This window comes from Papio anubis, chromosome 4 (genome assembly GCF_008728515.1).
Source record: "Papio anubis isolate 15944 chromosome 4, Panubis1.0, whole genome shotgun sequence".
In the NCBI taxonomy this organism is placed as follows: Eukaryota; Metazoa; Chordata; class Mammalia; order Primates; family Cercopithecidae; genus Papio; species Papio anubis.
Genome location: NC_044979.1, coordinates 113,423,911 through 113,440,210, shown reverse-complemented (window position 1 = coordinate 113,440,210; position 16,300 = coordinate 113,423,911). Strand labels below are relative to the sequence as shown.

The following is a 16,300-nucleotide window of genomic DNA, read 5'->3' as shown; positions in this document are numbered from 1 at the left end:
CACTGTTAAAGTTGACAACTTTCCACAGATGGCAGATTTCAACGAAATTTCCAAATAACCATTGGTAGATATTCAAATTTAGCTCATATACAATCACAAAAGTAGAAATATCACTTAGAGATTTATATAGGCTACATCTATAGATTTATGGATTTATCAAATAAAACAAAATGTATAAATCTGCACAATTCATTTTCTAAATAAAGAATAACAAATATTAAAGTCCATATTTTTTGCAGAGTTACACATAACTTAATTTTTTGCACATTTGTACACAAAATGATTTAAGTCTTTAAAAAAGCCATTTGAGGCCAGGCATGGTGGGTCACCTTTGTAATCTCAGCATTTTGGGAGGCTGAAGCAGGTGGCTCACGTGAGGTCTGGAGTTCTGGACCAACCTGGCCAACATGGCGAAACCCCGTCTCTACTAATAATACAAAAATTAGCACATGATGAAACTCTGCCTCTACTAAAAATACAAAAATAAGCCAGGCATGGTAGTGCTACGCCTGTAATCCAGCTAGGCTGGATTAGGAGGCTGAGGCATGGGAATCGGTTGAACCTGGGAGGTAGAGGTTGCAGCGAGACAAGATCATTTCCAGCCTGGGTGACAGAGTAAGACTCTGGCCTTACGGGCGGGGGGGGGGGGGAAGTCATTTGATTTTTTTAAGAGAAATTGGTCTCTTAATGCGATGAATTTCACTGCATTAACTGACTCTAAAGAGCACTATCACTTTCTAAAGGTAAGGATCTCACTCATATATCATTTTAACTAGAGCATCAGCTAGAAATGTTGTATTTTCTCACAAAGACAGATATAACAAAGTGTTATCTTGATGCATTACTCTTTGTCATTACACTAATAAGCAGGTAAACCAGGGACTCAGTATAGCATACTGATTAAAGGTATGAGCTCTAGAATTAAACCTATGTGGCCTTGAACCCTGTAAGTGGCACTTGACAGTAACCTTAGGCGGTTTATTTAACCTCTTTTAGTTTCATTTTTCTTTTCTTCTTCTTCTTCTTTTTTTTTTTTTTTAAAGAGACTGGGTCTCTCTATGTTGCTCAGGCTAGTATTGAACTCCCAGCCTCAAGTGATCCTGCTAGGATTAAAGGCATGAGCCTCCATGCCCTAAGTCTCATTTTTCTAATCTGTATAATAGAGACATAAATGGCATCTACTTCACAGGGTTGTGAGAATTAAATAATATATTTCAATTGCTTAGCATGGTACTTGCCACACAGTAAGTGCTCAATAAAATATTATTAATCACACAAACATCATTAAGCTGTGATAGTCATCACCCATAAACATCCACTGAATCCTTAGGTTGAAAGACAACTTAGAAATCATATAATATTTTACCTAACGCCAAATGCCAATGTCTTATTTCAGACTGTGAGGTAATCTTTTCCACTACTGGGTACATATTACTATAATAAGGTCTTCACTACAAGACTAAACCTGACTTCAGCTGAAGGGCTACAGTTAGGGTCCTTTGCTGAGCAGTACAGACCAGACCTCATACTCTTTTCTACATGGCAGTCTATCAGATAGTGAACACAGCAAACACCATCTGTTAGCTGCCATTCCCTCTTCCCTTTCCCAATTTGCAATCAATCCTCATCACCATAGGGTTTCTTTTTTTTTTTTTTCTTCCTTTAACAGATAGGGTCTCACTCTGTTGCCCAGGCTGGAGTGCGGTAGCACCATCATAGCTCACTGCAGCCTTGGACTTACGGGCTCAAGTGATCCTCCCACCTCAGCCTCTTGTATAGCTGGGATTACAGACGCGTGCCACCATGCCCACCTCCCCATAAGGTTCACTTCCTATTATGGCTCATCAGAAAATGTGCTAACCAAATCTGAAGCAACTAATCCAGGTATAATCAATCAAAGCATTACATCATTATTACTTTTGTTGCTCTTGGGACAATACAACCTAAGATTGCTTGTTAAAAAAACTTGACATGTTTTTCATATTTCAAATTGGGCTGATAAACTACCTAGATTTTTTCCACCTTGATTTTTTGTCAAGTCAGTATCCTCATACTACATTTTAAAAATGATTGCTAAAAAATTAGGAATAATCAACAGCATGAATAGACAACCTACAGAATGGGAAAAAATATTTGCAAACTATGCCTCCAAAAACGGTTGAGATCCAGAATCTACAAGGAACTCAAAAAACAAGAAAAAAACCAACGCCATTAAAAAGTGGACAAAGGACATGAACAGACATTTTTTTCAAAAGATGACATACAAGCAGCAAACAAACATGAAAAAATGTTCAAGATCACTAATCATCAAAGAAATGCAAATTAAAACCACAATGAGGTACTGCTTTATACCAGTTGGAATGGCTGTTAGTAAAAGGTCAAAAAACAACAAACGTTGGCGAACATACAAAGAAAAAGGAACGCTTATACACTGTTGGTGGAAATGTAAATTAGTTCAGCCACTATGGAAAGTAGTTTGGAGATTTCTCAAAGAACTACCATCTGACTTGACTATCCCATTACGGGGTATCTACCCAAAGGAAAAGAAATTATATGAAAAAGACACCTGTACTCATACGTTTATCACAGCCCTATTCACAATAGCAAAGGTATCAACCTGTGTCCATCAGTGCATGACTGGACTAAAAATATGGTGTGTGTATGTATCATGGACTAATACACATCCATAAAAATAATATCTTCTGCAGTAACGTGGATGGAACTGGATGTCATTATCCTAAGTGAGATGACTCAAGCAGGAAGTAAAAAACTGCCTATTTTTACTTTTAAGAGGGAACTAAATGGACAGACAGGCATACGGAGTGGAAAACAGACCAAAAGGTGAGAGAGTGGGAAGGGGGTGAGGAATTAAATACTACCTATTGGGTACAATGTATACTATTTAGGTGATGAGCACACTAAAAGCCCAGACTTCACCATGACCCAATACATCCATGTGACACAAATGCACTTATACCCATAAATCTATTTTTTAAAAAAAGCTTTCTAAAAAATTAAGTGCAAGGCTTTAATTGCCCTGTTAAATTCTTTTTTGTTGTTGTTTTTGAGACACAGTCTCATTCTATCGCCCAGGCTGGAGTGCAGTGGCACGATCTCAGCTCACTGCAACCTCCACCTCCCCGGTTCAAGCAATTCTCATCCCTCAGCCTCCCAAATAGCTGGAATTACAAGCACATGCCACCATGCCCAGCTAATTTTTTTATTTTTATTTTTTTTAGTAGAGATGGGGTTTCGCCATGTTGGCCAGGCTGGTCTCGAACTCCTGACCTCAACTGATCCACTCACCTTGGCCTCCCAAAATACTGGGATTATAGGTGTGAGCCACCGTCCCTGGCCTGCCTTGTTAAATTCTAACTTCTAGGCTTTGAGCCAGCATTCTAGACTACTGACATAATTTTGAGTAGTAATTCTTCCTTCCCAGCGATTGTTAACTGCAAATATAATTTTCATTTCTTCCATGTTTTTATCATTAGTAATATAAATGTGGAATGACAAATCCTTAGGCAAAGGCCTATGGCTGTTCAGTTTGGAAACAACGTACCTAATAGCACCCTTATTCAGATCAAAGTTCTTTTGTTCACAGAAATATGAAAGACTTCTACAGATATTGGAGAGAGTAACTATTAGGCTAACATCTCCATCAAGTTTTAAAAGGTTCCCAATGATCTCTTAATTCCTTTAAGAAAGAAAACAATTATTAATAATTTGATATTTTCATACCTACATGTCTGAAGTTAAGAGAAGAGAAAAGTTTAATTTGTAAAAAATTCGTCTGAAATGAAGCCTCAACATATAATTGGCAGCAAACATGTTCCTGGTAAATTAGAAATGACTCAGTAGAACGGCCCTCAAACACATATCACACATACAAATGTTTACTGTTGCCACACCTGACATTCAAAGCAATAAAGTACTGTGCAGTAAGTAAAAAACTACTTATTACATAGCCTGAAAGTATATTTTTAAGGACCGAATGGGAAGACAGCTAATTCAGCAAACAGAATTGGAACTCAAAATTATATCAGTAGTCTAGAACGAAAGATCAAAATCTAGAAGCTAGAATTTAACAGGGCAAATTAAACACGGACTCACACACATTGCTAACCTGTGAACTCTGGGAGCCCTGTTACGGAACAGCCATTGCTAAATTCTGGGGCCTCTTCCCCATACTTACTCATCTGCTGCTCATGCTTCTCACCCATTCCTTTAGGTGCCAGAATGCAGTTCCCACGGCTCTCTTTTCATATCAGTGACTACTCTGATACCACCTCTGTTTTTCTGGAAACATTCCTCACAGTTCTAGATTTATTATTTTCTTTCCATCATATCCTGTACTATACTGGGGTCAGCAAACTTTTCTGTAAAGGGCAAACAGGATGGTAACTCTTTTTGGCTTTCTGGACCAGAGGGTCTCTGCGGCAATGACTCAAGTCCACTGTTGTAGAACAAAAGCAGCCATACAAGAAAGGTAAATGAATGGGTGTCTTTGGCTTCCAGTGAAACTTTTACGCCAAAATTTGAATTTCATAAGATTTTCATGTTATTAAATATTACTCTTATTCTAATTTTTTTAACTATTAAAAAATGTAAAACATAAAAAATGTAAAAACAGCTTGTGAGCCTTTCAAAAATAGGTGGCTGGCTGTAGTTTGCTGAACCCTGCTCTACCCTTTCAAAAATAGGTGGTTGGCTGTAGTTTGCTGAACCCTGCTCTATCCTATGCTGAATAAAACTCTTCCATCGTTCTAACACCACATACCACTGAAACTGACATCATGACAGCAGCTCGCAATGATTTGAGGAAGCATGCATGCCTTCATCTCTAAATGACTGGTGCAATGGGAACGGGACCCTTCAAACCACTCAAAGAGTCAGAGGAGATAATAACAGATTTCTTGGAGCTGTTCTACACAGCCACATTGTATAAAGAAAACATGAGATTCAGTATTCAAGCTGCAAAGTCCCAGTGTATATGCTCAGAATTACATTGACAGAGTTCCCTAAATTCCATACCTCAAAAGGGTTCCAACATGCATATTTTACCATGACTTTATCGTAAAAATTGTGACTATACCTCAACCTTTAACTTTAGGTTATTGAGTCCTCTACAAAACATTTTAAAAATGATGTTTCTCTGACATTAGGGGCCATGGTTATATATAACTGACTTGGGGCTGATGAGGTCCGAAGGGCATGTTTGCTGCACATCTACTTTTTTTGTTGACTCAAAAGCCAAACTTCTTCCTAGAATATACAGTTGCCATGCTTTTCAGGTTTATTTTTTCATTTCAAAAACATCTACATTTCACTAATAGGTACAAAACTGGGAACTTAGGTTTTCATTAAATATTTTGGGATAAATCTCAGAAATGAATACATTTCAGAACTACTCATTGAAAACATATTCCAGAGAGGTGGGAAAGGTAAGATACATAAACAATTATAACAAGAGGAGGTGACATTTGATTGAGACCCACCAGTCCAAGCTCCTTAAGAACTTTGCATTATCAGTGCCTAAAAACAGTGCTTAGGGAGACAGGGGTTATCTTTAGGTAGGTATGTTTGCTAAGGAGTTTGGGCTTCATCAGGCTTAGAATTGGAACCTATTAGAAAATAACTGTTTAAAAAAGATAATTCTGGTTGGGCACGGCAGCTCATGCCTGTAATACTAGCACTTTCGGAGGCTGAGGTAGGCGGATTGCTTGAGCCCAGGAGTTCAAGACCAGCCTGGGCAACATGGTGAAACCTTGTCTCTACAAAAAAATACAAAAATTAGACGGGCATGGTTGTGTGCACCTGTGGTCCTGGCACTTGAGAGGCTGGGATGGGAGGATCACTTGAGCCTGGGACAACTAGGCTGCCGAGATCATGCCACTGTACTCTGGCCTGGGCAACAGAATGAGACCCTGTCTCAAATAAAACAAAACAAAACAGATAATTCTAATAGTGTTATGAAGAGTAGATTGCCAGTGATAACTAGAAACAGGCCAATAAAATAATTCAAAGCAGTAGGCCTGCACTCAAGTACCAGCAGTAGAGACTGGGAAGACAGAAAACGTTTAAAAGACACTTAAAGTCAAGATTTATTAGCACTCCCTGGCAGGTGTGAGTTGTAGGCAGAGATGAAGGAGAAGGGAAAGGTGAAAGTCACGGATGACTTTTAGATTTTTAATATAGGTACTGTGTAAATGTGGTACCAGTTATAGTACTGTGTAATGTGGTACGAGTTATAGTTGGACAGAAGTTTGAGCTGCCTTTTTTGGTGAAGAGAATCCCATTTATTGAAGGGATTCCAAATATAAATTCAAGTGTTGGATTATAGGCAAAGGTGAAGAGATAATAGAATATATAACATTCAGGTAAACATCAGAAAACACACATGCTAATTTGAGCAGTACAGAGGGTAAGTAAAATAATGTCCAAGGTCCTGTTTTATTCTAGGTTGAAGTGCTTTGCTTATACCTTTATCATATTTATGTCAATCTTACATATTACAACTTGTTGTACTATGTCTCCCAGTTGGATTGTGAGTTTCAGGGACTTCACTTATTATTCATCTTTTTTTTTTTTTTTTTTTTTGAGACGGAGTCTCGCTCTGTCACCCAGGCTGGAGTGCAGTGGCCGGATCTCAGCTCACTGCAAGCTCCACCTCCTGGGTTTACGCCATTCTCCTGCCTCAGCCTCCCGAGTAGCTGGGACTACAGGCGCCCGCCACCTCGCCCAGCTAAGTTTTTGTATTTTTTAGTAGAGACGGGGTTTCACCGTGTTAGCCAGGATGGTCTCAATCTCCTGACCTCGTGATCTGCCCGTCTCGGCCTCCCAAAGTGCTGGGATTACAGGCTTGAGCCACCGCGCCCGGCCTATTATTCATCTTTTTATCTCCATAGGGCCTGCACATGGCAGGTGTGCAAATATAATCAGCACACCTAGTATATATATTGCTCTTATTATTTTGTTAAATAAAGGTTTTATGGCAACTTAACCTCATGACATTTAATATACTGGACTATTTGCCATTCTCTCTTCACTGAATTTTTCTACCGCTCTGACTTGGTGTTTTACTGACAATGGTAACTACTACTGAAATTCCACCCATTCTTTACAGCCCAACTGAAATGTTATTTCCCCCGTAAGACCTTCCAGTGGCATATCATCTTGCCTATAAGGGGACAGTGATCAATCTGTTACATTGGGAATAGCTTCCAGAGCCTAAGGTAGTGAGCCTTTATGTACTTGATACATAAATACAGTATTTGCCTAATTACACTGGGGTGATGTCTTTTTTCTTTTTTTGAGACAGAGTCCCGCTCTATCACCTAGGCTGGAGTGCAGTGGCATCATCTCCGCCTCTCAAGCTCAGGCAATTCTCCGACCTCAGCCTCCCAAGTAGCTGGGACTACAGGTGCGTGCCCGGCTAATTTTGTATTTTTAGTAGAGATGAGGTTTCACCATGTTGGCCAGGCTGCTCTCAAGCTTCTGACCTCAAGTGATCCGCCCACCTTGGCCTCCTAAAGTGCTGGGATTACAGGTGTGAGCCACGACACCCAGCCAGGTGATGTCTTAAAGGTAAAGAAGTTCCATTCAAGAAACACCTAGAATGGATTTTGTCTTCCTTACCGCTGAAAGGATCAACGAAAAGACCCTAGGCGTAAAACTCAGTGAATCCATTCAAATAAGACATTAGCATGCGTGATAAGAAAAGGCAGGGCTTTACAAGTCAAACTTGGTTTTAAATTCTGGCTAATAACTGTATAATACTGGGCAATTTATTAATCCTTTGGATCCTGGGATTCCTCATCTGTAAAATAATATCAATGGCACTTTACCATACAGGGCAGTGAAGACTATACAAAACTACATCTTTAAAGTGTGTAGCATTCAGCAAATGATCAGTAATCAGTGGCTATTTTTATTGATTTTGGCATTAATTTCAGATCTATGATATAACCAATGATAATTTTTAAAAAAATCATAGAACAGGAGTTCTGGGGGTGAGCTATTTAGTCTACATAATGTATAAATTATCTCAAGAAATCTAGTTAACTTCTTACTTACCTGAAGAGGTGACTCAATGACTATAGCTACTTAGTTTTCTAATGCATTTGGTTCAATAATCAGATTTTATAAAACTGTGTTATCTATAGTTTTATGAAGAGACTAAAATTCAAATTCTTAAATTTATGTATTTTAAATTAATTTAACATTTTAAGCATGAACTTTTCAAAATTGAACAGGTGACTGACTTAAAGTACCTGTCTGAGAGCAGAAGCCATACTTTCCAAGCAACTTTATTGTTGAACCACAAATACGGCCAATTTTCTTTTATCCATCCAAAGTATCAGATTACCCAAAATTGTTTGTAAATAAAATTCATCAAACTAATGACGAGTTGTCAAATCTTAAATAACATCTCTGTTAAAACAAAGCAATTTCTGCATGGATATTACTTAATAAAGGTCTTTATTTCTTAAAAAATAACTTATGACACATGCTTAAGTTGTTGTCAGATACAAAAACTGAAGCTATTACCTACAGCCATAAATCTAGGTAAGGATACACAGTCCCCAAAATACCCACCCAGAGTCCCCTTTCAGTTTGAATATTCTTATTCTCTGAAAAAAAAAATCCTTTCTTGTCCCTGTTACCCCTACTGCTCTGAGGAGAAGGAGATAGGACATCCCTAATTTACTTCAAGGCCTCAGTGGTGACTTAACTATATGACACTGAAGCTTGACCATGTTTGTTCCAACGTCGAACTCACTAACATATCCTTTCATTAGAATGATATGAAATTGCTTTAGTCGTAAGATATGACTACAGATTATTCTTTGAAAAATATGTGTGGTGTAATGAGAATGATTTCAAAGTCAGGAGTCCCAGCTCTGTTATCTCTCACAAGACTTAAACTCTGTCTTTGTTTTCTCATCTGAAAAATGGGACTTTCCAAACAGCCTTGTGGTGAGAATCAATGAGATAATGCATGTGAAAGCACTTGCAAAACTGTAAAGCCTGCACACTTATAAAGTACCTGTTTCAGATGGGAACTTGTATTTGTAATTTTTTGCCTTAGGAAAATCCAACTATTAGCATGCATCAATATTTTTAAAGTGTTCTTTTGGCTTTTTTTTTTTTTTTTTAAGAAAAAATTTATGAGAATATTAAAAACATTAAAGTTGAGGACTAGATAATGAAAACAAATGTAAGGCAAATCATTTGGTATGAAATTGGTGTATCTTTAAGTTCCTAGAAACATCTTTCTGTTCCTATATTATCAATAAACTCAAGGGAAATCAATGTGAAAAAATTCTCAGAACCCAAGGTCATTTCTCTTGTGTGCCCCAGTAAGGAAATCGTCAATATGTTTTACACTGGCATACATCCTGACTCAAAGAAAAGTAACAAGCCTTAGGAATAACCAGTCAAGCTCCAAGTAATAAAACAATGTTTTACATCATATATTTACTCTTACTTATGCTGCTATGGACTTTACTGGAGACATGAAAGAATGTGACATTTCTTAAAACGATCAACATCACATCCTGTCATTACTCTGGAATCAATGTTGACCATTGAAAAAATTCTCTTTGAACAGTGATCTCATTGAAAATTTTAGATCTGTGATAACAGTAGCACCTCAAAAAGATCTATTTGTTTGAACAGTTAACTCTTCACACCCCTTCTGCATTTTACTAAATGAAAGGCCACAGAATAAAATGAAAAAAAAAAAAAATCTGTTTTTCTTCCCACATTATTAAAATATAAACGAGTATTCTGCAAGTTCTTTATCAGAATGAGATTAATTAGAGTTATATCAGAAATGCAACCAGAGTTAATAGTTGGAAAAATAAGTTTTCTACCTTATCAAAGATCAAGCAAAAACACACTTAACTATATGTTAAAACCATAAATACAGGCAAAATTTATAAACCTTAAATAAGGACTGCTTATAGCACAAACAGAACTTTCACTTCCTGAGACTTCATTACTTTTGCCAGAAATAGAGGCAAATTTTGAGATTGTGCAGGTTTTCTTTTTTGGTTACATTTAAAATAATAACGTTTATTGAATTACACTATGAATTACATTTACTGAGTGCTTCCCTTAAGCTAAGCACAGCCTTAAGGCTATGTGTTTTACTTAATTCTCTCACCAACCCTATGAGGCAATAAACGGTTAGGTAATGCACTCAAGTCCACATAACTAGTAAGAGCCAAGATTCAATCTCACACTGTCTGACTCCAAAGCCAATATTCTTAAGCACTGCATTAAACTGCTATGCGATAAAAAAGGGTGCCACAAGGAAAAGAACAGATTTAATTTTATTTTTCAGTTCCAGGCTCTTATATCAAGTATTTAACTAATAATTGCATTGTTATGCTGCTTTATGACCTACTCCTTTTGTAAAGAAATTTATGTAAGAAAAGGTATGTACCACCACGTCCAGCTAATTTTTGTATTTCTAGCAGAGACGGGGTTTCACCACATTGGCCAGGCTGGTCTCGAACTCCTGACCTCAGGTGATCCATTCGCCTGAGTCTCCCAAAATGCTGGGATTACGGGCGTGAGCCACTGTGCCCGTCCAGTTTTCCTTCTTTCGGGTAATATGGGTTACTTCAGAATGTTTGGAATGTCGACAAATTAGAATACACAGCTAAGTCATAGCTCCCTTCACCTTTTGTCACAATTAAAGTATGCACAGATCCAGTCAACTAGGGCCTGGCAGTGAAGTAAATCTTGCTCCTGAAAGGTATTTTTCCTTTTGTTAACATTGAGGAATAAGTAAGACTTTGTTAAGGTAGGATTCCACACTCCCTACCCCGCCCCCCCCCCCCCCCAAAAAAACTATTTCCAAAAGTTACCTTAATATGTGTAAGGCAGTGTGTTTTTAACATTACAACCAATGTTACATTGTTTGCCTTTTCAAGACCCCAGCTGAAGGCTGTTCCAACTGTCAGGCCCTTTCCCATTACAACATGGTGGTATTTTGCAACCATGACAAATGCTGGCAATAATGAGAACATTTACTGAACGCCATGTGGCAAGCCCAGTGGTATGCGCTTGACAGGCATGGCATCTTCAGGACACCTCTGAGGTAGGTAGTGTCATCATTATACTGATTTTACGGATGAGGAAAGTGAGGCTGGGGAGTCTAACCCCTCCAGAGGAAAACACAGCAACCAGGGCACGAATATGAACTCAAGTCTGCCCCCAAAGCCAGAGAATTTAACAACTTCCCCAAACTGTTCTCAAGGAAGAGTCCCCAAATCCCACAAAAATCACTCGATCACCCCTCTTCAGCATGCAAAATGTAAAGCATCCGAATAGCCTGCACTTGCAACTTTGGAGACAAGCTCTCCCTATTCCCACAAAAAAACGGTGGGCTAGGGTGGGGTGAGGGGAGAAGGCAAGAATCGGTTCCCAGCAAAGTAAAAAGAGCGAGAAAAGGGCCAAGCGCCTACGAAAGAAACCAATCTAACTCGAGGCAAAGGGACCTAAATATTTTAGAACTAAAAAGGCACAAAACCAACCAAGAAAACGAAAATGAATTCAGCAGAAGACCGACACAAGGTAACAGAGCACCGGTGCAAAGGAAGCTGTCACAACGGATGCTGTATTTTATTAAAACCACACAGAGAGACCAAGAAAGTCGCAACAGCTGAAGGAAAAAAGCAAAGCCGGCTCCACAGACCTCTGGTTTTCAGACCCGCTGCTCGGGGTGAAAGGCAGAGCGCGGTCCGCACCTTCTCTCGTTAAATCGCCATTCGAAACGCCACAGAGAACCAAAGGGCTGAGGAAAGTGTCCGCGCCTCCGGGACCGCCATCGAGTTACCATCACTCGCTCGCTGGGCGCGGCGCGTGGTGGGGGTGGGGAGGCGCTGGTGCGACTCGGCTGCCCTACTCGCCGTCAGCACCCAAGTTCGTGCCAAGTCACAAAGCGCGTTATCGGCAGCAGCAACGCCACCTCAGACTCGCCGCCGGGGCCCCGGCACTTATCGGCGCCCGCGTCCCGCCCCGCGCGTCCGGAAAGGTTCCGCGCCGGGCCCCGCCCGTCCTCACCTGCCCAGCTCCCGGCCCGGGCACAGGCTGTAGCTGTCCTGGAAGGGCTCGGTGCGCACCGCGGCGCGGATCTCTGTCAGCAGCCCGCGGGCCTGTGGCGGCGGCGGCGGCCGGCACGGCCCGCTCAGACCCCGGCCGGCCCGGCCCGAGCCTGAGGTGGCGGCTGGGGAGGAGCTGCCGCTGCCCGGCTTCTCCAGAGGAATCATGGTGTTCAGGCCCGCTTCTTTCCTGGCCGCCTGTTAGCTCCGAGAAGCCGGAGGGTCACGGACCCGCCCCCGGCTCCTAGTGCCGGTCCGCGGAGCCTTCAAACACCCGCTCTCCCCAGCGCGGCGCTCGGACTGCGGCAGGCAGGCTACCGGCAGCTCAGCCCCGCCCATGGCCCCGCGCCTGGCCCCGCCCCGTGACCACCCCGCGCCTGCCCTGCGCCCTGCTGTTGGCCCCGGCCAACCCCACCCCACGTCCGCCCCGCACCTAACCCCGCCCCTCCCCGTCCAAGCCTCACTCCGTGGCTGCCCCGCCCCCTCGCTGAGCTCCTGCGGGGTCCTGAGCGCCCGATGCCTCACGCGCGCCCTCTGCAGCTCAGGGGGAGAAGGTGCAGCTTTCAGGACGGCCCGGAGGCTGGAGGCGACTCACAGCACCACCCTTTGGCCAGGACCGCCTACTGCGTTAGCGGAGTTGCGCACCTGTTGAGCATCTGAGTCACAAAAGCTGACCTTCGGTTAATAAAAGGCATTTGAGCTGTAAGCGGGACTTCACGTGGTGGGAAGGGGTGATGAGACCCTGATCTCCGTACACTGGGGGAGGGGTCTGGAGGCAGGAGTTGTATAAATATTATTAACCCTGCACGCCAGCCCTTTGAAATAGACACTATTATATCGTCTGTAGTCGTCCCTGTATTTACTTTCGAGGTCTTCTCATCCAGTCTTACGACTTTAATTACCATCTATATGCTCATGACTACAAAATTTGTATCTCTAGCTTTCAAATATTTCCTGAACTTCAGAATGGTGTATTCAACTATGCATTTGGCATCTCCACTTAGATGTCAAATTAGCATCTCAGGCTTAACATACACAAAAGTGAGTTCCTGATTGGTCTTCATGAATGCACTCCTACCCAGCTTTCCCCGTCTCAGTTTTCTTCATCTCCTTCCTTCTAACTGTTCAGGCCAAAAATCTTGGGATGAGCATTGACTCCTCTCTCATGCCCATCTGCAGTTTGTCAATGCGGCATTTGATCATTTCTCTCTATTTCCACCTTACCACCATGGCCTGAGCCACCGTTATCTCTTATTCGGAGACAATCACCCACTTCCATCCTCTTCCACAGCCCTAGCTAGAGATGATCTGGAAAACAAACGAATGCACTGCAACTGCCTGCCTGAAGACAAAGCACTATGCCTGCAGACCACACCACCCTGGAGCACACGGGTGAAAACCCTGCCTCTACTAAAAATACAAAAAATTGTACTGGCGGATGGCGGGCGCCTGTAGTCCCAGCTACTCGGGAGGCTGAGGCGGGAGAATGCTGAACCTGGGAAGCGGAGCTTGCAGTGAGCCGAGATGGCCGCACTGTACCCAGCCTGGGCGACAGGAGCCGAAGACCACTCAAAAAAAAAAAAATCGAAACCAAATCGTGCCACTGCTCTGCTCAAACTGTCTCAGTGGAGTTTTGCTTCTGGCACTGATAATATTAGTTTATTTGTGATCAACATTCTCACTAAGAAAAAACAGAAAAGTTGGCAAAAGTTAAAAAATTCCTCTCCCAGCAAAGACTTGGATGACTGAAATCCTGGAAAGATAGGCAGCTCAGAAAGCTGCCATTTTTCCCATGAGGTATTTGATGATTTTAAAGCAATGGCTGGAAGAGTGAGAAAGTAAGCAGAGCTTTCAGCCATCTCATGGGGTTGGGGAGAAAAAAAAATGGAGTTTAGGGCCTATTTAGGATGAGGGGCTGGTAAGCAACTAGGCTTTCAGCTGGGACTCCGAAGGGCTATACCCTAGGGGCCTGGATGAAAGGGAAGTAGACCCAAGGGGCAGAAGACCAGCTTCAAAGGCAATAGTAAATATTCTCTCTGGCGAAAAAGAGCATCATCCAGAGCCACACATTATCCATATAATATTTTATACACCATGTCTGAAACTTAATTTAAACAAAGGACACAGAATTGTCTTAAAAACTAAGGGAAAAAAACAGAAATAAAAACCAGATCCAGATATTAAAGTTTAAAGACAGATTTTAAAATAATTCTGTTTAATATCTTCAAGAAATTAAATGACAAGATTAAGAGTTTTCAGCAGAGAACTGGAAACTCCAAAGAAGAATACAATGGAATTTTGGAATTGGAGAAAAAACCACACTAACTAAAACTACTACAGAATTATGGGTTTAATAACAGATTAGATACAACTTAAGCAGGAATTACTGAAGCTAATAAGCAAAACAAAATATGCAAAATGAAATACAAGAGATATAAAAACTTTATATAAAAGATAAGGTTTCAGAAAGGAGACTATAACACATGTGATATGTGGTAAAACATTCTAACACACATGTAATTGGAATATCAGGAAGAGAGGTGAGAGAAAAAAGGAAAAGAAGCAGTATTTGAAAAGATAATGGCTGGAAATTTTTTTAAATGAATGAACTACAATTCTCAGAGTCAAGAAACATTATGAATATAGAGCAGGATTTCAAGCAAAGGAAACCATATCTACGCACATTGTAAACTACTGAGAAACAAAGTCAAAAAGAAAAGGTTTAAAATCAGCAGAGAAAACAGAGATATAATCTGTAAATGAGCAACAATAAAATTAAGAGCTTATTCTCAAAGAACCAGTGGAAGCCTAAACACTTTCAAATGTCTTCAAAGCGCTAGGAGAAATTACCTGTCAGCCTATATTATATACCCAGTAAAAATGCTTTTCAAAATTGAAAATAAAATACAGACAGTTTTATAACCAAGAAACACTAAGATCATCAGCTGATTTACATTAAAGGAAATTCCAAAAGGAGTTTTTCAGGCAGATGGACTATAATCCCAAATGAAATCATGGAGACATCTAAAGGAATGAAGATCAATCAAAGGGTTAATGTATGGATAGATGTAAATACACACTATTTGTATAAAACAATAAAAATGACATGTGAGGTTTAAATATATGTAGAATTAAAATATACACAATAATAGCACAAAAAGTGAGATAAAGTAAATGAAAGTGAAATGTTCTTAAGTCCTAGGATTGTATAGGAATTGATAAAAGTACTTGGCTTTAATACATCAAGAATGAATATTATAATCTCTAGAATAACAGCAAAAGTAATAGAAAAAGAATAAATAACATGTTAAAAAAGGGAGAATGGAATAATAAAAAAAATTTAAAAGATGCAAGAAAGGGAAAAAAAGGAACTCAGACAAGTAGAAACAAATAGATGATCACTCTGGAAGGCCAAGGAGGGTGGATCACCTGAGGTCAGAAGTTCAAGACCAGCCTGGTCAACATAGTGAAACCCCATCTCTATTGAAATAAAACACAAAAAAACAGCTGGGCATGGTGGTAGTAGCCCGCTACTCAGGAGGCTGAGGCAGGAGAATCACTTGAACCCAGGAGGCAGAGGTTGCAGTGAGCTGAGATTGTGCCACTGCACTCCAGCCTGGGCAGCAGAGTGAAACTCTGTCTCAAAAAATAAATAAATAAATAAAATAAAATAAAAAATTTTAAAAAAGCAAAGAAGCAAATAGATGGCAAATTTTTAAAAACAGGAGATTTTTTTGCAAGTACATTAAATATAAATGGAATCTATACTCCAAATAAAAGGCAAATGCTATGGACAGAATTAAAAAGTACTATCAATTATATGTTGCTTCTAAAAGACACCTCAAATAAAAGGCTACAGAAAGATTGAAAGGATGGAAAGAATTATGCCATGTAAATACAGGCGTATCTCATTTTATTGCAATTTGCTTTATCGTACTTTGCAGATATTACATTTTTTACAAACTGAAGGTTTGTGGCAACCCTGCATCAGGCAAGTCTACCAGTGCTATTTTTCCAACAGTATATGCTGTCTTCATTTCTTTCTGTCACATTTTGGTAATTCTCACAATGTTTCAAACTTTATTATTACTATTATATCTGTTATGGTGGACCGTGATCTTTGATCTTTGATGTTATTATTGTAATTGCTTTTGGGTACCATGAATTGCACTCATGCAAAGTTA

At 40.3% G+C, this 16,300-nt stretch overlaps 1 protein-coding gene across 1 annotated transcript in view; it reads right to left on the bottom strand.

Moving 5' to 3' along the window:
- STK17A (serine/threonine kinase 17a) overlaps positions 1-12,534 on the bottom strand; it is a 44,090-nt gene extending 31,556 nt beyond the window's left edge. The window contains exon 1 of the mRNA XM_003896070.4: positions 12,079-12,534. Coding sequence (XP_003896119.3) covers positions 12,079-12,284 — 206 coding nt within the window. The 5' untranslated portion in view covers positions 12,285-12,534. The remainder of the gene's footprint in view (positions 1-12,078) is intronic.
- Positions 12,535-16,300: the final 3,766 nt, after the last annotated feature.